Source organism: Thrips palmi, unplaced genomic scaffold, assembly GCF_012932325.1.
Source record: "Thrips palmi isolate BJ-2018 unplaced genomic scaffold, TpBJ-2018v1 HiC_scaffold_17, whole genome shotgun sequence".
Taxonomy (NCBI): Eukaryota; Metazoa; Arthropoda; class Insecta; order Thysanoptera; family Thripidae; genus Thrips; species Thrips palmi.
Genome location: NW_023144626.1, coordinates 6,269,647 through 6,293,558, shown reverse-complemented (window position 1 = coordinate 6,293,558; position 23,912 = coordinate 6,269,647). Strand labels below are relative to the sequence as shown.

Here is a 23,912-nt window from a genome sequence, read left to right as displayed (position 1 = left end):
TGTTCTTTCGCTGTCTTACTTTGTCCCCTCTCATCCTTGATAAGCACCAGAGTGTTGCCTTGGTGGCCTCTGTTGACCAGAGCCTCTATCTGCCTTATTTTGCCGGCTGGCATTCATGTCATGATTCCAGTCCTCACAGTGCTAAAAAATCAAAATTCAATCAAAATTTGCTCTCAAATTGACATTTAAGCTCCATTCATAAACCACAGCTGAAAGTATAGTTTTACTTACTCTTCTCCCCTTTTCTTCAAGGCATAAAGCAAGATTTTTGGCAAAGTCACATCTTCCTCCTATATTGCCTGCAGCAGAAAATGAAAAGACAATGAAAAGAGAGACATCCACCCAGCTGCACTTAGTTTCTATAATCAGAAATGAGAAGAAAATTTCATAAAATGTTAATGCTTGCCTGACATGAGAATATCAAAGCACTCATGAATGGACTCCTGTATGAAGTCCTTCAGCTCCGGATCCCGAATGCGCTGGGTCATGGCGCTCACGACAGAACTCTTATCAGGGTGTGAGTTTTCATTTACCTGACCAAAAAAATAAATTATAAAAAAAATGTTGGATGAACAATTAAAACAATAGGCTAAATAAAAAGAAGCCAAATCACCATTTTCATCTGCCGGAATATACAATGAACGATGCACTGCAACCAAGACAGGCAATCTGTTAGCTCAGGGAGTCCATACTGAGTGCACTCGTTTCAAACTCCAGCTGGGATGACCCACCGCGTCCACCTGGTCGAACATGGACGCGTCTCCTCCGCGTCGTCGCACCGCTCTCCTGGTCCGCGGCCTGCTGCCCCTGTTGCTACTGCTGCTTCCGCCACGGCCACCCTTGCGCGACCCACCCGAGTCTCCTCGGGAACTGCCATCGCCACCGTTGTTGTTGTTATTGTTGTTGTTGTTGCTGCTGCCCTGCATGTTGTTACCTCCTCTCTGCCCGTTGTCACCACCAGAGTTCGCGTCGCAGCTGTTACTCCCGTAGCCTCCTGCGGTTACAAAAATGAGTTGTTTAAACAGAAGCTGGTAGCTGTGGTCCGTACGTCATTCCAAATAGTAGCTTACCGCGGTCTCCTCGCTGGCCGCCCTGCCGATTGTCGGAGTCCCCGTAGTCGTCCCCGTCACCCGACTGGTACGTCGGACCTGCAGGACACGAGCAAGGACACCTTCTTTGCCTGCGTGTGGTCAGTTTAAGCCAAGCGCCCTCGCATCGGGGCCGATCGGGGCCCTGCTTGCTTACCCCCTCTGGAACCGTAGGAGCCGCGCCTGCTGTGGGACCCCGACCCGAGCGAACCGCTGCCGTAGGAGCCCCCGCCGTAGGATCCGCCACCGTAACCACTCCCGCGAGACCCGCTTCCGTAACTACTTCCGTAGGATCCGCTCCCGTAACCACCGCCGTATGAACCACTGCCGTAGCCAGCGCCGTAGGAACCACTGCCGTAACCAGCGCCGTAACCACTCCCTTGAGAGCCCCCTCCGTAACCGCCTCCGTAGGCACCACTTCCGTATCCTCCGCCATACGAGCTGCCCATGGAGCCGCCCGAGCCGTACCCGCCCCCGCCGTAGCCACCGGGACTGTAGCCGCCGTACCCGTAGCCTCGCCGGCCGCCGCGGTCCTCGTCCTCGCCGTCGCCGCCTCCGTAGCTGTAGCCGTAGCCGTTACCTCGGGGAGAAACATCGAACATCGGCAATCACCAAATCGGATAACGACGAAGGAGCCAGCCAATCTGCGTCCGAATCCTCGCGACAGAGCGCCTGCAGCTCGCAAGGCGGCCTCCGCAACGCAGCGCCGCGCGACGGGCTTGCCTACGCCACAGGCGTTAGCGCTCGCCCAACTAATTGTGTAGCCGCGATTCATCAATCAGGCCAAAGAGGGAAGCGGCGCGCGCAAAAAGTCTCCCGCGTTTGCTAGAGAAAACAGGCGGTTTACACGGCTTAGACACTGCAGGGAAGGCCGAATTTCTGTGTCGCATTGAGAGAGGCTCTCCGAAAAAGGGAGTTTGCAACATGATGGGAGTCGGACGCCGGTCTTTTGGGCTGGCGGTGGAGGACTCTACGCGCTTGGCCACAGTCATCCTGCAACAAATGGCGGGTTCACGACGTGGCCGTTGTGGCTGTTACCTCGGTTGTACGTCCTGCGCTGCTCCTGGCGATGGCTGCCGCGACCGCCGCCACCATTGCCGCCGTGCCTGTCGCCGTGCCTGTCGCCGTGCCTGTCGCCCCCCGCCAGCTCCCAGTCGTTGGACACGTTGCTCATGCAGATGCGCACCGCCTCCCTGTAGTCCTCCTCGCCGGCCGCGTCTTCCTCCATGCGACAGCGCAGTGCCTGCCCGACAGTGGAGGCAATTTGTCGGCATCACAACCCCGAAGCGCGGCGAGGGGGCGCTACCCCATGCAGCAGCGCGGCAGCGCCACCACGGCGGCGCGGGGTAGACCCAGATGGGACGTGTCCATACGCCGCGACCGCGGCCGCCGCAAGCTCACCTGCACCGCCGCCAACGCCAAGCAGACCACGGCGACGAAGATGACGGCCTTCATTTCAAGCCGCCCTGCAGCCGCGGTGCGCGGTGCGCGGTGCGTCCTCGTCCGGACGGAGATGATTCTCGCCACACGACCAGCGCCTCACTGCTCGCGGCTCACTGCACCTGGCCGCCAAACTCCGGCGCCCGACCCGGCCCGGGAGGCTCGTTTGCTCTGTCTCCCTCGCACCCACACGGGCCGCCCCCCGAGTGCGAGGGAGACAGAGCGACGAAAACGACCCTCGGAATCGGTCTGCAGGCCATGATATGCCGGACATGCAATTATTGCCTCAGCGGGATGGAGCTCTGCTCTTCCGGCGTGCCCACAATGCGGCGAGACCGGTGAGACCGACGAGCCGAGTGGCAGGCCAGTGGCAGGGTCAGGCCGCGTCGCCGTCCTGGAGTCCCGGCCGCCCCGGCCGTCCTTGCCCCGTAACGGAGCCCGTCCGTCCAGCCGGACAGACTAACCACGAGTCTATTCAGGCGGGCCGGCCCAGGCCATCCTGCCGACCTGTCCAAAGTGCGCAAGCAGCGCAAGCACTGCCCACGAACAGTGCTCTGTCTTGCTCCCACCACGAGGCGTGCCGCAGGGTACCGCAGGGGTGCGAGGGAGACAGAGTGGCGAGTTGGGACTCAGACTCCGGCGTCTCCCCCTTCGGCCTGCGAACGGCCTGCCACACTATCGTGCACTATCGTGCTCGCCGCGCCTGGTTGCACGCCAATCCGACGCGTGGGCAACAATAAAGGCTTGCGTGCGCGTGAGGGGCCGTGAGGGGCTCGGCGGCCGCGGCCGCCACTAGCGTCCCGGACGCCGACAAGATGGCGGCGCGCGCGCTGCTGCTGGTGGCGCTGCTCGCGGCCACCGTGGACGGCCGCGCGTTCCGGCGGGGACAGACGGGTGCCGCGAGCGGCAGCTCGTCGTCCGAGGAGGAACAGGACGACGCGGCCACCAGGCGGCCGCCGACCCTCGACGAGGACCTGGCCACCGCGCTGCGGGGCTGCATGGACCACTACGCCGCGGACCGCGGGGACCGCGGCGTCAGGACGGAGGCGGGGGCGGGCGCGCCGGACCAGTGCCAGCAGGTAGGCCGACTCGATTCCCTCGCCGTCAAAGGACCTCTGGGCGTAACTTCATCCAACTGTTTTTCTGCGGCACAGGCCAGGCAGGGCACGCCCCTTCGCAGGACGGCGTCCGAGGCGGCGCCCGACCGAGCTTGGGCCCGGAGGCGGGGCAGGCGCAGCCGAAGCAACCGAAGCAACCTCCCCGGAGGGGGCCCGGACCTCTCGGACAGCCCCCCGGGGGGTGCGGTCGCGGCCATCAGGTCGTGGGTGACCTACTACGGCGAGCTGCCCGGGCCGAGCACCAGCAAAGGCAGCAAGGGCGTCCACTGGGACGCCTCAGCCGTGAGTGTCTTGTCTTTGTCTCCTTCCCTCCGGACCCTCCGGACCCTCCGGACCCACCGGGCCAGCGAGCAAACGCCGCTCGCTTCGGAAAGCAGGGAAAGGCAGAGATAGAAAATGGCGCGTAAATTGCGCTGCTCTAATATTTACCCCCTTGCCGCGCTCGCCTCGCCCCGCACCCCGAGGCGGTGGTGCAGCCGTTGCTCGGGCAGCTTGTTGTTGCTGTTGTTGTTGTGCTCGACGGGGGTAATGACGTCGTCGTCGTCGTGTTGCAGTGTGCGGTGCACTGCGCCTTCGTCCGGACGCAGCTGGTGAGTACGGCGGCAAGCCCGGTTGGACCTTATTCCCGACAATGCTTTCGTCGCTCTGTCTCTTTCGTTGCCCCTCGGTACGCCGGTAAGCCCCACGAGTGCGAGAGGGACAGGGTGCTCCATCCACACGGCGCTCTCCTTGTCGTCGAGTTTCTCCCGGCCGGAGTCTTCGCAGTGGCGGCAACGGCCTGATTGGGCCGGCGGAGGGCCCGGCCGCCCGGCCCCTCGCCTCACAAGGCCCGCTTCTTGAAACCGTCGTGCTTCATCGAAGCCAAAGTGACACTTTCATCCCGAGCACAATGAGTCAACCGCGGCCCGGTGGCCCGCCAGCCTGGCGCGGCGCGGCAGCGCGGCAGATTGCCCTTCATCTGCTTGCATTATTATGACGTGGCCGATTTCGTCAGGACGGTTTAATCCGGACCGCGACCACTTCCTGCAGGACGATGGCCGCCGATGGCGCGGTGGAGACCTGCTTGCGCGGACGCAACCCCGGACTCTGTGTGAGGGCCGAAGTCGTCAAATGGGACAAGAATCAAACGCGTCTCGAAAGGGTTGCCAACCTCTGCCTGCCTACGAGACAACAAAAGTAGTTGTCTTATGGCCGATTTCACCAGAGGTGGCAGCAGTGAAATGACAGTTAGTCCCGAACAAACACACGACAAACGTGCACGAAATGGCCTTTTTTAACGGTCAGTTGTGCGCGTCTGTCGCCTGTTTGTTGTGGAACGACTGTCTTTTGTTTCGTTTGTTTCACTGCTGCCACCTCTGGTGGTCGGCAAGACGGAATGTTTGTGTTGCCTTACTGGTAGACATTCTTGATTCTCCAGGTGTCGCGGTCCGGGCTGCCCGACGAGGCGCTGCTCAGCAAGCGGCTGGAGGACAGCATCGAGGAGCCCCGGAGGCGCCTGGCCGCCATGCGCAGCGCGGCGCTTGCTTCGCGCGCCTGGGCGCCGTCCGAGGTGAGGCAGACGGACGGACAGACAGACAGACAGTCACTGTCACTCGGCGTCATCCGTGGCTGCCCGCAGCCCGGCGCGCACGCCAAAGAAAGATTGCCCGACAGCAGCACGGTCTCGACAGGCAGTCGTGGGACAGCGCCAATGCGTTTGACGGAGCTGGATGTATTTTGTTGTCATCAGAATGAAACACGTTTCTTTTTGGCATAAGCAAAGCGAGTTGGGTCGGATGATACGCTTTCATTGTCTGGCGCTGCGGACAAGTGTAGAACGATCAACTGGAACGCGGGAGAATTCTCGGGTGCTCCATGCCAATTGGCGACGGGGTCTGCACTGCTGCTTTGCTGCCGTTTGCTGCTGCACTGGGAAAGTGAGACGCAAAAGCGAAGCGTAACAAGTGCGGCGCCACCCACGCCGGGCTGGCCGGGGCAGCCGGGGCAGCCGGGAGGGAGGGGGAAAGTGCAAGATGCGTAGCTTGACGTCGCCGCGACTCGCCGCGACGGAGACGCCTTGTCGCACGCCACACGCCTGCGGCTCGGAGGATGTGCCGAAAACCAAGGTCAACCGAGCCAAACACAACCTTAAAACTCTCTTTTCGGGCCCATCCCTATTTTCAGTGTCGAGGAACTGAGATAATAGAAAAGCGCCTGTTTCTCTGTTCCAGACACCGACGACGACCCTTGCCAATACACGACCAAGCTGGCCAAGTGCATGGACATGCAGGTGGTGAAGGAGTACGTGAGGATGAAGCAGAGCAGCTCGTAAAACAAAACATGCAATCAAAGAGGATGTAAAAAGAAAAATAAGCCAAACTTGTACAAAATATAAACTTTAATTAATTCGAACACACATCCACTTAATACAAGACGCATCGAAAGCACATCTAGGCATCGTTATTGGCAGTTCATGGCTGTTTCAAAAATAGTACAACGCACCCCTTCCAGTTTTCCTCTAATGACAAACTAACTTATCTCTAAGCTAAAACTAAGAATAAATTAAAACCGTGGGCGCGTCCCGCCTGGCGCCGCCCCCTGCTCCTGCTCGCTCGAGTAAACTCGGCCCGACCACTAACGGTCTAACGGCCCGTCCTTGCGCGCCCGAAGCCTAAGCCCCGCTGCGGCCGGCTGCGGCATCTTTGGCGGCCAGGCGGCCAAGCCACGGCGGGGCAGTAACTTAGGACCGGGCCGGGCCGCCGCCGGGCCGCCGCCAGGCCGAGGTGCCACATGCTCCCCACTCGTTTTGTGGACACACCACTGGCTGGTACACCACTCCGATAAACCGGAACGCAGAGGGACCGTTTCCGAACGCCGCCGAACTCCGACGCCGCCGACCATCCTGGGACGCGGTGTACGCCGGCGTCGGAGTTCGGCGGCGTCCGGGAACGGCAAACCGCTCCCCTGCGGCGGTTTGCGACTCAGACACGTGTCCGAAGTCTGAATGGAAACACCGCCACACCCGAGCGGCCCGACGCGACGCGGCCAGACGCGGCGGCCGGCGGGGACATCCGTGACACTGCGGTGCACTGCGCCGCACTGCGCCGCGGCACTCCACTCCACTGTCGCTGCTGTCGCTGTCACAACGAATTGAGTAGAGGCACCGAGGCGTGGAGGCACAGCCAAGGCACAGCCGCAGGGCCCGCAGGGCGCGTGGAGGTGCAGCCAGTCCGTTCGGTCCTTTCTTTCCTGCCGCTCTCTCTCTCTCTGTCTCTCTCTCTGTCTCTCTCTCTCTCTCTCTCTCTCTCTCTCTCTCTCTCTCTCTCTCTCTCTCTCTCTCTCTCTCTTTCTCTCTCTCTCCCGTTTCTCCGCCGCCACACCACTGGCTGGAATGTCTACAGGCGGCGCGACTGGGCGCCACCTCGCTGGTCAATTCGAACGATCGGCGCGATTTGGTTAGCGACCGGTGGGCGCTCCGCTTATCACAGGAACCTCAGACGCGTGCCCAGGGAGGTGGGGAGGGAGGGGCGCCCCCTGCCGCCGAGCCAAATCGCTTCAAGTCAGTGACTCGACACTCCGGACAACTTCCTGGTGCACGCCGTGCACGCCGCCGGGCCGCTAGGTGTGCAGCTTGCTGACGTCCGCCTTGTAGCCGCCCTGGGAGTCGGCCTTGTAGTTGACGACCTGCAGCTTGCCGTGCTCGTCCACGTAGCCGTAGTGGCCCTTGACGTTGCCGTGGGGGTCGCGCTCCTCGTACCGGAACTGGCGATTCTGCCTGGAAAAGCAAACAGGAACTAAACTGGGGGAAGAAAGGCAGAGCCACAAAGAGCCGCCGGGAAGGGCCAGGCAGGGCCAGGTATCGGGAAAGCTCTTTTCCTCCTTCCACAGCCCGCCAGCCTGCCCCGCGGGCCCCCTTCCCTGCCCCCAGCCTGCCGCGTTGCCGCGTTCAACCTAAAGGGGAAGCAGACGTTCTTTCCAACGTTTTCGTTTGCTGCATCAAATAGGATGGAGTAAGTTACAGGATGATGCATCATTGTGAAGCGGCGGCGGATGGGTTGAGCTCTAGCCCTTTCCATCGACACGTCCCGTCGCAGCCGGCTGCGTTCGACACGACAACGCGTGCTGCTGCTCCCCGTCAGGAGCAGCGCGGCCGCCTTGTCAGCGGCTCCTTAACGCCCGTAATGGATGAACCCGGCGCTTTAGGCCCGAACCCTCACACAATGGCCTGGTGCGGGAAGTCGCTCCGTCTCTCTCACTCTCACTGGGCGCCTCGCGGGGGCGAGAGAGACAGTGCGGTGCGGTTCGGAATCAGCCGGCTGCGAACGGACATGCGCCCTCTCGCGTTGCGTCGCCGTGGCGTCGCCGTGGCGTGGTCGTCTTACCCGTTTCCAGTGTCGTAGCCGAACTTGTAGGACTTGGGTCCCTGCAGGCCGTGCATCTGGAACTCGACGCGGTCGCCGTCGCTGAGGCCGGCGTAGCCGGGGTGGCTGCCCGCGTGCTGCAGCCCCGTGGCGGACACCTCCTGGAGCACAAGAAGAGGGGGATGAACCACGTCGCCGAGACGTCGCCGTCCGCGGTCCGCGGTGGGCAATAACGCGATGGGGAGTTCGGGACGTAAAAGCCATGGATCGGACGACGTCGTCCCGGCCGTCCCGGCCCGGCTTGAGATCACGCCCTAAAACACGGCCTTTATGGCGAGGCTCTCAGCCAAGCACACCATCTCCAAACCTAAACACGACAATATTACGGAGACAAAGGAAAAATAATAAAGTTGGACAAGCGGCGCCGAGCCGAGCCCGCGGCAGGGCAGCCTCGTGGACACAGCTCTCCGTGCTCTGTCTCTCTCGCGCCCCGACGGAGCGGCCCGCGAGTCGGAGGGAGACAGAGCGACGAAAACGACGCGGGGGAGGAACCGCAGAGGACCGCGAGGAACGGAGGCGGAGTGATGGAGCAGATTTGCTCCGGCGGGAACGGGGCTGCGGACTGATTTCGCGGAGCGTCTCGCTCTGTCTCCCTCGCACCCACCGGGGCGCCGCGTGAGTGCGAGAAGGACAGAGACGGTCGACTTCGGAGGCAGCCTGGCCGGGAGTCGCGAGGAGGACGGAAAGTACGCTAATCAGAGATGGGAATTAGAGCGGGGCTGCCTTTTGTGCCCCCGGCCGGCCCCAGCAGATAAAAGGTTGGGCCGGGTGTGGGCCGGGCTGAGAAGGGGCTGAAGGGGTACATTCCCAGGCAAAAGCACTGGCCCCTTCGAGGCCCGCTCGCAGCCCTCCGCGAGGCGCCAAGATTAATGCCCGGAGCAACAACTATTTACGCGCATGCACGGCAGAAACACGCCCTCGAGTTTTGCTTTTCGGGGTCGTTCGCTTAGCTGGATTGCGGTGGGGGTGGGGTTGGTTGGGGCTCCAATCCACATCGTCACTCTCGACACTCTCGTCCATCAAAGGCCACCTCACTTCACTTCGGCGCCAGAAAGGCCGAGCCATTGTGGCCGCACCGCGCCGCCCACTCGGTGAAAGTGTTTCAATGTTAATGAAATGGTCCGATAGCGACCCGATCCACGCTTTACTCTCCACGCACTACGCACCTGCTCCAGGGGGCTGAGGGGCCGCTTCCGGTAGCGCAGGCTGGTCATGGACTCCTGCTCGTCCAGGCCGCCCGGCTTGTGGTTGTGGTACCTGACGGGCCGGGGCGGTCCGGACGGCTGGGGCACCGGCTTGTGGTTCTTGTACTTGGGCGCGCGCTGGGGCTGCTGCAGGTGCGCGGGTGGCGGCGGCGGCTGCGGCCTGGGCTGCGTCCGGTGGTTGGGCGGCGCGCGCGCGGGACCCAGTGGGCCCAGCGACACGGCGGCGCTCTCGGCGGCGCTGGATTCAACAAGAAGCGGGTCGTGAGCGTCGCCCTCGTCCAGGCTGGGCCGGTGGTTGCTCAACTTGGCCGGCTTGTCCTTGTTAGTGTGCGAGCCGGGCAGCGCGTTCTGCGGCGCGGGGGTTAGCTTGTGGTTAGCGGGGGCGGTGTTAGTCTTGATGGCCGGGTTGGTGCTCTGCGCCACGGCGGCCTCCGCCACGTCCGCGAGCTGCAGCGGCTCGCTGGGCTTGAAGAGGACGGGCTCGGGCGGCCCGGACGGCCCCGGCGGCCCCGGCGGTCGGAGATACACGGCGGGCACGGGCGGCATCGGCAGCACCGGGGCATGCGTCGGGGACGCCGAGGACGAGGACGCCGACGGCGCCGCGTCGTCCACCGGCAGCAGGTTAGCAGGCAAGCGTGGGGGCGTTAGGTACACCGGGGGCGCCACAAGCACGTCCACGGCCTCCTGCGCCTCCTGCAGGGGCTCGGACGGGGCGGAAGGGGTGGGTTCGTACGCGATTTTGAGCGGCACCAGGTGCGACGGCCGCTTGCTGTGCCGCGCGTTGGCGGCGTTGGCGGGCTGCGTCGTCGGCTTGGGGTGCGCGCTGTACGGCCTCGCGGCGTGCTGCGGGTATTGCTGGGACTCCTCGGCGCGCTGCTTGGCCGGCTTGGCCGTCCTGGCCTTGCCGGGCTTACTGGCCTTGGGCTTGACGTAGTGCCTGTAGCCCTCCTCGTCGTCCAGCAGCGCGTACGGCCCGAAGTACGGGGCCAGGGTGGTGGTGGTGGGCGGCTCCGGCGTCGTCGACGTGGTGGTCGTCTCGGCGGGGGTCGTCGCCTGGGCGCCGCCCTTCGCCTTGTGATGGAACACGTGCTTGAGGTTGGAGAAGGGGAAGATCTGGCCGCTGGTGCCCGGGACCCTCGGGGCGCACACGGTCACGGCGAGGAACACGCCCAGCCACCGGACCTGCGGGACGCGGAGAACAACAAGGAGCCAAATAAAAATACAGTGTGATTCGATTTCAGAGCAGCTCCTCCACTCCACTGTACAGGCACTGCGCTGCGAGCCGCACGCTGGGCGGTCCCCCTTCCGTCGTGTCGAAATCGTCCGCGGCTTAACGTGACACTTCGGTGCGGCGGTGCGGTGTCTTTGCCCCCCTCCCTCCTTGCGGTGCGGAAGCCAGCCCGGATTAGGCGTCGCGGCTATCGGCGTGACATAATCGTTTTTCTGGACGGATATCCAGGGCTGGCCCGCGGACCGAACGAGCATGCGCGCCATGCGAACGGAATGGAGACAGGAAAGCAGCGAGTCCGAGTCCGACTAGGTGGCTGAGACGAATGGCCGTCTGACTCAGAAGAGCGTCCTGTCTCTGTCGCACGCCCCGGGCGTGCCTCGGGGATGCGAGAGAGACGGAGCGACGAAACGATGTAGTGCTTCGAAATCGCTCGGCCGGGGCCTTCATGGTGGCCTCCACGCCCGCGGGGGCCCGGGGACGTTTTTATATTTCTATGACTCGCATCAATGCGAGAGGGAGAGAGAGAGGGGGGGAAGAGAGAGAGAGAGGGAGGGAGAGGGAGAGAGAGAGAGAGGGAGAGAGAGAGAGAGAGAGAGAGAGAGAGAGGAGGGGGGGGGGAGAGGGAGAGAGAGAGGGATTGAGACCGATCGTTCCGCCGGACACGTGGCGGCCTAAGCCCAAAAACGAACTCCGAAAGAGGAAACGAAAACACTTACTCTCTCTCACTTTACTCCCGCGCGTGGATCAGGCGCGTCATTCAGTCTAAATCCTCGCGGTTAATTGTGTTTCGGTTGGCAATTCCGCTTGTCCGTCGATTCACCCGTTCTCCCCTGCCGGCTGCCCATGAGGGCTGCCGGCTGCCACCAGTCTACACCGCCAATTACCCCGTGTTTTACTTCGCGTTTCCCCGTTCTCTTATTTATATTTGCCGCCGCCGCCACTGCACTCGCGTCGAACCGAAAACGGAATGGCGCGGGGCGGAGCGCGAGGCGCGAAGCGGCCAGTGGAGAGCCTCGCGCCTCGTGTTTGCTTTTGATCGAGGGTGGGGAGGGGCAATGGCCCACCAGGCCCACCCGTCGCCAGGCGCGGATTCTGAAAAGTGGCTTCGTCGCTCCGTCTCTCTCGCACTCGTGGACCGTTCCGTGGGAGTGCGAGGGAGACAGAGCGACATACCACCGTGCCGGGATCTGGCCGGAAATTGGCGCGCTCCGCCCCACCAACTGGCCCACCCGATGGCCCACCGTGTTTTTCCGCGGAGCCCCTGCACCGCCACACACACCCACACACACAACGCCACACACCGCCGCCGAGCACACGCCGCCTGTTTGCAGGGCACACATTGGCCCTGTTAGCTTTGACATTCTGGTGGCCACGCGCGCCCCGAGTGTGAGTGCGTGTGTGCGTGTGTTGTTTGTGCGTCCGAGCGCGTGCGCGAGTGTGTGCGTGCGCGCACCAGGTGGTGACCGGAGAGAGTGACAATGAGAGAACCATTAGCGATTCGTCCATACAGGCGAGAGAGAGGGAGAGAGGGAAAAAGGGACGCTGTAAAACGACACCTGAGACCATTATTTCTCAGCTGGCCGCTCGGGCCGGCCGTTCCGGAGCGCGGCGCCGCAGCGCACATGCCGCACGGACAGGTGCGTGGCGGGCCGAGGCCGAGGGGCTGGCCAATCGGAGAGCCGAGGCGGAAAGCCGAGCCGGAACGGCGCCTCCGAGTGCAAGTGATGGTCGAGGCCCGGTCGGCCAGTCAGTAATGTGACTCTTCACGGAGATAAAATGAAATAATGTGGGCAGTATTATTTCAGAACCGCTGTGCTCCCCGCTTGCCCGGCATCCTGGGTGTGAATTGAAAAAAATCCTAGGTGTGAATTGGAAAGTGCGACTGCAGGTGTCGCCCTCCTCCTTTCTCCTCACTTCTACTCAAATTAAGAGGCTTTTCCAGTGGAGGTACTAGAGCGGCGCCCTCGATGCCACTTCCATGAGGCGCAGGTTCACCGAAGCCTGGATGAGTACTCGTCTGGCGCAGTACCAAGTACGCTAAATTACGCACGCAAATTGGCGAAATTTCCGGTAGATGGCGCACGCCGGCGTCTGACGCTGCAACCTCGTGTGACGACGACGGCGGCGGCCCGGCCGTGACAGGCGTGACGACTGCGCCGTGACGGGCCGTCACACGGTTCGTTGTGGCGTGGCCGGCGCGGCCGGCGTGCTGCACCGAGTTGGACACGGACACATGTCTGACGACATGCGCGGGCCCGCGCCGGGCCGGGCCGGTCGCGAGGACAACAAAAAACGAGAAGAGCTTTACGAGCGCGCTCTGATTGTGTAAGGGACGAGGTGCGGGTGCTCTCGTCGGCGTCCTGGGCGCGGCCGGCGCCAGCGTGCGGCAGCGCTGCTGGCCGGCAAACCGTCTCTTAATCCGATTCCGAGGAGGAAGGCGTCATTGCCGGGGAAAGTCTTGTTGAGTCGGACAACAAGTGGCCGGGTGGTGTCGGCGAGGCCATATCACGGCCCTTTACGACGGGCTGCCCGTCCCGGTTGCCCAGGGCTTCCATGACGGCCAGGTGCAGCGGGTCACTTAGACGGCCGTGCTCGTAAACACGTCGGCCAGCGCCGCAGCGCCTCGTGCCGAGGACAGTGTCAGTCACGCCCGGTCCTGGAATCCGCGCTGGAAAAAACCGTTTGGCAGCAAAACGGCACGAGTGGCTGGGCAGGCGGGCGGCAGGCGGGCCGGCCCGACACCCTGAGGGACCTAAAAGCAGACGATGACAATGGGTGCTTTGCCGCTTTGCCGCTCACTGGTTCGCGGAGACGAAAGTGGACTCGAGGCGACGCGTCACGTCGGCTGCCCGAAATCTGAAGCGGCAAGCCGAGTCCCGCTGTGCCGCGCAGTGCCGCGCAGTGCCGCGCAGTGCGCACCCGCCCGTCCCGTTTCCGCGAACTGGCGCGTCTAGAAAGCGCCCGCCTGCGGAGAGCCTCCAAGCTATCGCGAGGACTTGTGTTCGACCGTAAAATCGAATAGCTCGAATTATTTTGACGAAGGACCGAAGAGGGACGACACTTTCCACAGTCACACTACAAACCTAACTGTCCTCTCAGTTCACTCTTACAAATGCATGCTTGCAAGTGCAACTAAATTTATCACTCTTTTAACAACGGTAGGTAACATGCATTCTATTTTTTTAAACTGCGGCGATGGCTCTGGCAACTGACCCGCCAATATCGAAATAGAAGCGAAACAAATGACTCGAACGAGCGCACTGAGAAAGGCAGAATGAAAGCTGATAACAGTCCTTGTCGCGGTCAGACTGGTCCACCTGTAGCGTCACGTGCCGTCACCCCCGAGACGGCGCGGAGGGCACACTCGCCCCGCCGGGTCTCTGTCTGAGCGACTGGCTAACGAAGCGGCCGGCACTCACCCACGACAGGCGGGTCATGATGGCGCGGGTAATCCCCGATGACACTGCCTAGCCTAGTCACACGCTCGCTCACGTCGGCTCAATCACTGTCATGACCGCGGCTCGGCGCGACACGACACGCCACGGCAAGGTACGGCACGGCACGGCACGGCAGGTGTCACGGGACGCGTCGCGGCGCTGCGTAACGCGACGCTGGTGCCGGCACAATTAGGACTGGCCTGTCAGCCCCGGAGCGACTAGCGACTCCGGACTCGGGGCGGCAGGCCGCCAGCCAGGCCGCCAGCCAGCCCGACGGCGCGGCGCACAGCCGCCGGAGACGCCAGGCGAGACGCCCCCTCCCCTCCCCCCTCCCTTCCCTTCCCCCTCCCCTCCTACGCCCTCCCTTCCCCGCCCTCCCTCGTCCGGCCCTCCGACGAGATGCACCGGTAAGCGTCCTTGTCTTGTGGCGCGTACGGCCCAGTGACGTCACACTGCGTGCTTTCCTCGGCTTCCTCACACACACACACACATGGCGGTGTGGACTTTCTCCCCCAGTGTGCCAAACGGACATGCAGACACGCTGGCAGACACGACGATGGACACGCTGGCGGACACGCCGACGGACACCCTGACCGAGTGAGCGACGGCGTGGCCCCGTGGTTGCGCGTGGTCCACGACGGTCCGCGGCGGTGCGCCGCCAGGGTCGCCTCTGCCGGATCGCTGGCCATCGGGGCCGCTGCGGCTTGGCTGCGGCTCGGGGCAGCCTATCAGCCGCGCAACCGATTTAATAACCAGCATGACGTTGACTCGGTTTACTGACGGCGAGGCAATACCCCCGCGGCCAATACCTCCGCGAACGGCAGCGGCGGGCTTGGCGCCCGTGGAGTCCGGGGTAGGCCGCCCCGCGGTGCGGCGGTGCGCCCGGCTCGCCTATCCTCGACTTCACGGGCGCCTCGCCTCGCCCCGCCCAGGTAATCGTCCCAGTCCAAGTTGGGTGTGTGACGTCGGCAGTCGGCGCCCGGGGGCGTCCCGGGGGACGCTCTGGGGGTGGGGGCGGGGGCGGGGACGCCGCGGCGGAGGCGGGCATGTGTACAATCCGCGGCGTGGGAAACTTTTTAATCCCGTTTGGAAAGAGCGCAATAAGTCCTGGAGGGTAAACCGCCATCCGGCTTGACTCGACGCTGTGCCGCGCTGTGCGGCGGGGCTGGCGGGGCCCTCCCGCCCCGTGTGGCATTTGAATAGCGTCTAGGGGCTTAGGGGAGGCAAGCCCCGCTCTCCATCGCAAATTGACGCGCCGCCGGAAAAGTGTGCGACTTTTCCTCCACGGCTGTCGCGGCTGCGCTTCGCCGCGCTGTCTCTCTCACACCGACGCGGATAGCTCCTGGAAGTGCGACAGAGACACACCGGCACTGTTTCGAATCAGTCCGCCATTCTTGCCTTCACGGCGGGCACACTGTGTGAGCTCCATGATCGGCATCCAGCCGCCTAACCCGCTCCCTCTCTGCCTGCATAGGTCGAAAGGGGAGGGGGGGGGGCGCTCCAGAAGGGAGGCACAGTGGGCCAGAAGCCTGGTGGAGGCGGCCAAAACTCTAGACGCGTTTCGAGCTCCAGCGTCGCTAAATGGGACTCGAAACGCGCGTGTGACCCCACCAATGGATTGCTCTCCGAACGAGGAATCCATTGGTGGGGTCACACGTTTGGTTCGAGTCCCATTTAGCGACTCTGGAGCTCAAAACGCGTCTAGAGTTTTGGCCGCCTCCGCCGGTCTTCTGGCCCACTGTGGGAGGCCGGCATCCTCCTTTCTTTTCCCGCTGCAAGATCCCGTTAAGGCGGACGGTCCGGTGTTTCTTTGAAGTGCCTTTTCCGCTGGTAGTTACACTGAGTTTTCGGCTGAGTAACTTGGGCGAGGCCCAGGGCAGAGCGGCAGGGCGGCGGGGCCGCGGCAGAGCAGGGCACAGCGAGGCCCAGCCAATCTTACCGCGGCCGAGTCGGCAGGGCGTGTCGGCTGCCAAATTAATGGGCCGGACTCGGTACGTTTAGGCCGGTCCCTCGGGGAGCAAGGCGCAGCATCGCGCCGCATCGCGCGGCAAAGGCGTGCACAAACTTCGGCTTTATCTTTCCAGGTAGTTTGGCCGGCCCTTTTGCTCCCCCCGGTTCCAATTTGACATTTAATTGCCATCGGTGCAGGCGGGGCCGAAGATGGGTGCATGGGTCTGCATCCGGAAGAACTCGAACGAGCCGCCGATTGTTCGGGTCGGGTCTGGAGTGCACTTTCCCGCCTCAGTTTGAGGACAGTTACTGCCGCAAAGTCGGTCGAAAAGGCAACAAACGTGTGGGAACTGCGGTTTGGGCTTTGTTCAGGCAGCCACTGCGTCTAATCCAAGGCGGAAAATCGTACTCCCTCAACGGGTAGGTAGTCTTTGGATCTTCCATTAGCACGCCTTTGTCACGGAGTACGATTTTCCGTCTTAGTTTGGCAGCCGAATTGCTGCAAAGTCGGCCAAAACGGTCACGAATGCGTATAAATCGAGGTGTGGGCTGACTTTTCATTCGAATTTCATTTCATTCTACTGTGAACGGGGCTGTTCCGGCGGGCGAGCGGCTTCCCTTTCACCACAGTGCTGGTAACACAGGCGTGAGGCTCGCGGCCGATGATTTATGTGCAGGCTCAGGTATGGGGCCTACAGGCTGTTGCCCCGTCTCTCTCGCGGCCCCTCCAAGCTCTCCACGAGTGCGAGAGAGGCTGACGCGTCGTTCGGAATGAGCTGGCGGGCAGGCCGGGGGCGGGCAGGTCGGGGGCGGCGGTCTCGGGTGCGGTTGCGGGGCGCGTGGGGCTCCCAGAAGTAGATAACGAAAAACGGGCTGACAGGCCGACGGTGGCAGCGGCGGCCTGCAGCCAGCGTTTGACGTGTTATTCTCACGCATATGGCGCGCAGAACGAAGAGGAGGGGGAGGACGCCGTGAGCGCCAACTCGAGTCTTCTCCCCGCACTAAATTGGGAAATATGTCACGTCGCGGGCCTGCGTTCCTAGCTCTACACCTTTCCCCTGTCCTTGCCACGCGTGGCGCGGATATCCATCCCCCTTCACCCTTCACCATCGATACGCCATTTCGCCATTTATTTTTGGAGACGCCTCGGGTTCTTGCTCCCACGCTCGGCATCGGTCATCGCCGTCCCCGATTCGCAGAGGAAGAAAAAGACACATTTCCGAATCCATTTTTGCCCCGGCTGGGGGCTTGTTCGCGTCCTGCGGGGATTAGAAGCGGAAGAATGACTGCCGGAACCGGAAGTAAGGCCTCGGAACGGTCGCGGATGTCGCAGGTGTGGGCGGCCAGCCGGGCAGGCAGGCAGGCAGACAGGCAGGCAGACAGGCAGGCAGGCAGGGCTTAGCGGCATGTTCCGCGTGCCCCGTTTGAACAGCCTCGTTCATCGCCCAGTGCACGTTCTGCTCCAGAGTTTGCCGTGCGCGTGTGTGTGTGTGGGCGCGCTGCAGTGGCGGCGCTCGTCGTCAGTTTGGCTGGGAGTGCCTTTAGCTCCCTTCAGGCCCCCGCCTGCACAGGGCCCCGCAGTCTGATTCCGGAGCCGCCCCCTCCCTCTACGCCGGTGTGGGAGTCTGACTGTTTGGGAGGTTGGCGGTGGCCAGGCCCACCCTGTTTGTTTTCACCCGGAGCTTCATTAATTTTACGCTGGCCTGGACCGAACACACGCAGCACGTAGTGGGTTGCGGCGCTGCGGCCAGACACTGGGGCCAGACATTGCAGCCCCCCTCCCCTCCACTCCAGTGCGACGCGCCACCGCCACCAAGTCGGCCGGCGAGGAGTGGCGTCTGCGAAGCCTGCAAAGCTGCAAAGCGGGGAACACGTTATTGACTCGACATCGATACCACGGCCGAGTGGCTGGCTGGCTGGCTGGCTGGCTGGCTGGCGGCGTGGCGGGGTGGCGCCAAACTCCGGCGAGGCACGCGGCACGCGCCGCAAGGCCCAACTTTAGAGTGCATCCTGAGTCGGGGCTTGTCGGCCCCACCCTCGCCAGTCCCTCCTTGACGTCAACAGCCACTCCACCCTTCACCCTCACCTGCGCGCACCGTATGCAGGGCCGGCGCCTAAACGGCACGGTCGCGGTCAAGCCTCCACGGGCTGCGCATGCGGAAAGGAGGATCCGAAGAGGCCTGCTGGGGACTTTGTTTACTGCAGCAGAATCAGCCCACATGCAACAAAATTTTTGAAACCAAGCTGTTGGAAACCAGGATAGAGTACTGGACTATGCAACGAAAAATAGTTGGCGGGTCCTGTGGGGATTTGATCCGCCGTCCGATGAGATGGCGTGTCATAATGGCTAAACGAGGAACATAAACGCCTCCCCTCGTGATGGGGCGCGCACGGTTAGGGGTGCCCCCCTCCCCCTCCATCAACAATGTCTGCGCCGGATGCGGAAGCTTTGGCCACGATGACGGCAACACAGTCGCCCTCGACAAGTACGTCACGTCCGGGTGGGGGCGGGCGCGGGCGGCGCGGGGGAAGCACCACTTCTGGAAACCACCAAGCTAGCGCCAATTTAACTTTTCAGTTTGAAACTCCCATTTCGCACTTGCGCTTCCTTCTTCTTGGGGTTTATATTCCGCTTCCGGTGCAATTGCAGTTCTTGATCCCGGATCGCTCGGCCCGTTTTGTCCGCCGTGCCATCGCGAGGGAGAGAGGCAGAGGGGGAGCAAGAAAGAGAGAGAGAGGGAAACAGCCCCGGAAGACGCGAGAGTGCAGTGGGCCTCGCCCCACCCCTCGCCACTCTTCTTGTACTCCGATATCTGTCGCCTCCCCCCGCCGGCCCACCCCGGGCCCGGCCCGGCCAGGCCTGGCGCAGCGCCCGGCAGCGGAGCCCCCAAATGGAGGCGAAGAGAACACCTCCTCAAACTACAGATGTACACTTAAAAGTTAAATAAAGTTGAGAGTGCGGCCTCCGCTGCCGGCTTGTCGCCAGCTTGCCTGGGTGGCAAGCGCGGCAAGTCGGCGCTGCAGCTGGGCCGGCTGGGCAGGCAAGCCGCGGTACGCCCGAGCTGGCAGTGTGGCGGGGCCACGCGGCGCCGCGTCGCGCCGTCCTGCCGTCCTCGCTCTTCCAAACAGAAACAATTTCTTGCCCGGAATTGAGCGAGCGGCCCACGAGGTACACTGCTTCGAGGTGGTTGCCAATCACTGCCCCGCGGACGTGTGCCTGTCCTGCCAAGTCGCGGCGTAGGGTCCGACGGGGACCCCAGAGGATCACGAGGACGCCATCGGCCGGGACACTGGAACCTCCAGGAATCCTGCATCCATCCTGGTGGCTCATCCCGAGGACCTCATCCCGAGGACCTGATCCCGGAGGCAGCGATCCGCGGTGCGCGTCGCGCCGAGTCACTGCAGGGCTTGGGGCAGCCTGGGGCGGCCGGGGGCAGCCAGGGGCGGCAACTGCGTGCGCCGCCCCTGGGAGCTGAGTGGATTTGGCCGGGCTGGGCCATGGCTGGGCTCACAGTGGGCGAGACAGAGACGGAGTAGGACGGAGATGAAAGCGCTGCGACGGAGACAGAGACACGCCGGCTAGCGCTCCTATCACGCGCCGCGCGCCCGGGGCTGGCCTCGCCGGGCCTCGCTAATCCTGGTCCCCGGCCCGGTCCGTCAGGAGGGGCTAATCCCGACGGGAGCCTCGTGCCGTGTCGGCCGTTTCGGCGCCAACGCACCCGGCAACGCCGACTTTGAAAAAAAGGGAAAGGTTTGGGAATGCCCTCTGGCCAGCGATCAGCGAGACAATGTGGTGCAGTTCGTTGAGGAGATGCTTGATGCCAGCTCGCGGTGCCACCCCAGCCAAGTCGACCACCATTCATCTCGGAAACACTTTTGTTTTAAAGAAAGAAAGTGAAACTGTGGTGGTCAGGGAGAGACGGAGGGTGCGTGGAGAGTGAGCGAATAATGCTATTTGGAGTTGGCGAGGACGTGACGAAAGGGAGAGTCTGGTAGGGACGCGACGACGCGGTGCGGCGGAGTTGCGGAAACTCGTTTAGAATAGTTCTTGTTGGCACATTTCCTCGTCGGCAGTGTCTCTGGTCGCGGGCAGCGCAGCGCGGGCCTCGGCTAGGTGGGTCTACCACTGGGCCCAAAGATCATCGGAACACTATTGCGTTAATTAATCAGTGTACCCTTCGGCAACACTGCGGTTGTGGTGGTGGGTTGTCGAGAATGCGGGGAGCTAACCGGGTCTGCGTGTTCAACACGGACAGCTACTACCTCGGCAGGAATTCGGTCCCCGTCTTCCGAGAGAGAACACGGGCCAGACAAGCCTGTCTGCGAGGGGGAAACAACTAAGAATTTTGGTGTACAAAAGCGAAAAATTTTCTAAATTTTCGTAAATTTTCCTACATTTTTAAAAATTTTTGTCAATTCTGTAAATTTTTAGACATTTTTAAAAATTTTCAAAAATTGTGGAAATTATTGAGAATTTTTTGAAATTTTTTGAAAAGTTAAGGCAATTTTTGAAAATTTTTGGAAATTTTTGTGAATTTTTGACATTGACGAGGGCGTGGGGGAGTAGCACAGGTGAGAAAGATGGGGTAAATGGTCCAGGTAGGGCATCGATTGAGCCGCGGGCAAGGCAAATCACAACACGCGCGGCGACACAGAACGCGCATGGCTCGACGACGCACGAATGAGCAAGGGCTGCAGGGCAACTGGCGCGTCCGGACCTGCCCGGCCAAGGCAGGGGAGTCCGAACTTTGAAGAAAAAATCCTTTTGTTCATATGCGCGAGTGTATCGTCGCATTTCCGTCGCGCAATGGTGGGCTTTGTCCTACGCCACTCCCGAGCGGCAGGGGCCCGTCCGAAAGCCATTCCAGAAGGTTCGAGAAGGTTTTCGGTAAAAACGCCGCCAGTCTCCAAAGAAATGACACACTGTTTCGAGACGTCCCCGCAACTAGCCAAGGTCAAGAAGCCCGGCGGGGGAAGGGGGGAGGGGGTGGCTGGGGCGTCGACCTGCATCCGGGGATGCCATTCATTGACAGCGAGCTTTCCTCGGCCGCCCCGCCGGCAGGATGTTCGGAATACAGCTGCCTTTAAAATTGACGTACAAAGTTCATTAAACATGATTCTGAACCGTGTGAAGGCGTGCAGGACGCTCGTTTGTAAGATTTTGCGAAATGCCACATATACTGCGATTCAGGATGGATGGTTGCTGGCGGTGGTTGGTTGGTGACGGCCGACTACCTGACTCTGTCCCGAGGTTCCGGCAGGGGTGGAGGGGACCCGCTCCGGGCGGCAGAAATACAGACCAGGGGTTGACTCAGTCATACTGCTAGTTTCTCGCTCGCACCCGCGCCGCATCCTCGCTCGCTCCTTGTCCGACGCGCCGCCCCCTCCACCGCGCCCACGCGCGAGTGGGGGGAGCGGGCGGACTGGAGTCGAGGGTGTCGGCCGCCGAGCAGTGCAGCGGCAGCGGATAGTGGATGCAGCTGGACTGCTCCTTCTCCAGATGGCACGGTGGCGTGGTGGTACCGCCTCGGGTCGGCATGCTGCCGGCTTGAGTTCAACTCCCTGCACCGTTTTTATTTTCGGTCGCGTTAGGGCGGTGTTCCCGCAAGATAGATCTGACGCGAGTAGAGTAAGATCTACCCCGAGTAGAGAAAGATCTGCCGCGAGTAGAGTAAGATCTACCCCGAGTAGAGTAAGATCTACCCCGAGTAGAGAAAGATCTGCCGCGAGTAGAGTAAGATCTGCCGCGAGTAGAGTAAGATCTGCCGCGAGTAGAGTAAGATCTGCCCCGAGTAGAGTAAGATCTGTCGCGAGCCCGTTAGGTTAGGTTAGGATGGGTTGGAACCTATTTAGTTGCTGGTAAGAGCTGGTCACAATCCCGAGTACTTGCAGCTCGGAGCGCGGCGGCCGGTGCGGTGATGCGGGGCCTGCGAAGAAGGTGGAGGGGGCGCGTGGACGCGGTGGAGGGGGCGGCGCGTCGGACAAGGAGCGAGCGAGGATGCGGCGCGGGTGCGAGCGAGAAACTAACAGTATGACTGAGTCAACCCCTGGTCTGTATTTGTGCCCCCGGGCGGGGCCGCGCCGCCAGGGCCGCCCTGAGGACAGTCGAGCCACCTGGTACACCGGAGCCTTCTCGGAAGACGAGCCGAGACTCATTAGCATAAATCTAGGAAAATTTGTTTCTAACGATTTGAGAGTTAAACAAAAAACATTTTTAGATTCCTTACAAAATGAGGAACAAGGACATGTTTTGAATCATGTTTCTACGACGCTCCGTCCGTTTGAACGTTGACAGGAGGGTGCTTTGTTTTAACACTAAGTAGCGGGCATCACGCAAGTCATCCCTTCAAAAATATTTCAGCCCCACTACCTTGAACTTGAGCTTGCTTGGTGCTTCGCAGTCTTACATTAAAGTTCAAAATTTTTGGCTTTACTTAGGAAATTACGAAAATTTTTGTGATTTTCCGAGAATTTTTGAAAAATTTTCAGAAATTTTCAGAAATTTTGAGACATTTTCGAAATTTTTTAGAATTTTTGGAAATTTTTGAAAATTTTCAAAAAAGTTTGCATTTTTACAATTTTTTTAAATTTTTTGAAAATTTTCAAAATTATGAAATTTTTTGAGAATTTTTGTAAATTTGTAAAATTTTTGAAGCATTAAATTTTTGGTGTACAAAAAAAAGGGGAGTTGTTTCCCCCTCGCCTGTCTGTCTCCCTCCCACCGGGACCACCTGCATCCCGCGGGCACCATTGTCCGCCAAACAATGTTGAACCACTGCCAGTGTGCCAGTGGGCAGCGGGACGGGGCGTGGGCGGCCGTCCGGCCATCGAGTCTCGCGGTGGACAAGACACGAAGAAAGATTCCATCCCCCTCGCCTTTTCATTTTCCTTTCATTATTGGTCCGCGGACAGCGAGAAAAACCTTTAAAAAGGCCCGTTTGTCTGAAAAAGTGCGTCCGGAAGCAATTTTTCCCCTTATTCCGGCTTTCCTCTGGGCCGGCGGCGCTTCCGAAGGGAGTCCCGCCGACTGGAGGGGAGAGGGTGAAAGCGTGAACGCTTTGTGGGCAGAGCGGCACAGCGGCGGCACAGCGGCGGCACAGCCCGGCATAGGCAAGCCGAGCCAAGCCGCCAAGCCGAGGCGGCAGAGCGACTGACAGCCAAATTGACTCGCGCGGCGACCGAGGATTGCAGGCACAACAAGGGGAGCCGAAGGGAACCGAGGGGAACCCGGAGAACGCGAGCGGAGTGTAAACGCCGCAGCCGGGGCGCTGTGCGGCGCTGTGTGGTTGTCTGGCTGTGCGGCTGTACGGACGCCCTCATCAGACCGGCACACAGTGGGCCAGAAGGCCGGTGGAAACTCCAGACGCGTTTTGAGCTCCAGAGTCGCTAAATGGGACTCGAACCGAACGTGTGACCCCACCAATGGATTCCTCGTTCGGAGAGCAATCCATTGGTGGGGTCACACGTTCGGTTCGAGTCCCATTTAGCGACTCTGGAGCTCAAAACGCGTCTAGAGTTTTGGCCGCCTCCACCGGCTTCTGGCCCACTGTGCGGCAGGCACGCCTATTGGACCGCAGCCCTACGCGTGCCGCTGGGTCACGTGAAAGATGGCGAGCAGGGCCAGCAAGGGAATGCGGTGGGGTGTATGCAATAAGTTTTCCAGGCTCTTGGGCTTGGGCAGATGAAATGCTCTTTTGGACGGACAGGGGAGCTGGTCTTCGGGTGGTCACTTTTGGGCACAGCTGTCTGTATGGCAGACGACGTTTTCGAATCACTACACTCTGAGGGCCGGTTAATAAGCTCACATCAATGCCGAAGGTTCGTTATCGACGCCTCGGCGCTCTCGGCCGCGCGATAACCCGTTGATACATTACGTGCCGCCTCGCCGTTCCCTCACAGCGTGGGGGTGTGTCCGAAATAATTGGAGTGCCCCGTTGAAAGGCGTCTAATAAATTAGGACTCTGAGCAAAAAGAACGCGATATTGCGCAAAAGAAAGGAATGAAATAATTGTGTATAGGGGCGTTGGTGGCGCTCGAAGCTCG

The 23,912-nt window shown here is 61.3% G+C and overlaps 2 protein-coding genes across 2 annotated transcripts; both read right to left on the bottom strand.

Moving 5' to 3' along the window:
• Window position 1: 1 nt before the first annotated feature.
• Window positions 2-2,619, bottom strand: LOC117643510 (general odorant-binding protein 71). The gene is made up of 8 exons (XM_034382439.1): window positions 2,490-2,619; window positions 2,127-2,331; window positions 1,071-1,148; window positions 732-994; window positions 614-649; window positions 407-533; window positions 232-299; window positions 2-141 (listed from the first exon to the last, which is right to left on the bottom strand). The coding sequence occupies exons 1-8, from the start codon at window positions 2,541-2,543 to the stop codon at window positions 31-33; spliced, it is 942 nt and encodes a 313-aa protein (XP_034238330.1). The 5' UTR covers window positions 2,544-2,619; the 3' UTR covers window positions 2-30.
• Window positions 2,620-6,690: 4,071 nt separating this feature from the next.
• LOC117643974 (extensin-like) lies at window positions 6,691-14,114 on the bottom strand. The gene is made up of 5 exons (XM_034383160.1): window positions 13,902-14,114; window positions 9,471-10,433; window positions 9,213-9,377; window positions 8,008-8,147; window positions 6,691-7,400 (listed from the first exon to the last, which is right to left on the bottom strand). Exons 1-5 carry the CDS (start codon window positions 13,917-13,919, stop codon window positions 7,244-7,246), a joined length of 1,443 nt encoding a protein of 480 aa, XP_034239051.1. The 5' UTR covers window positions 13,920-14,114; the 3' UTR covers window positions 6,691-7,243.
• Between the last annotated feature and the right edge of the window lie 9,798 nt (window positions 14,115-23,912).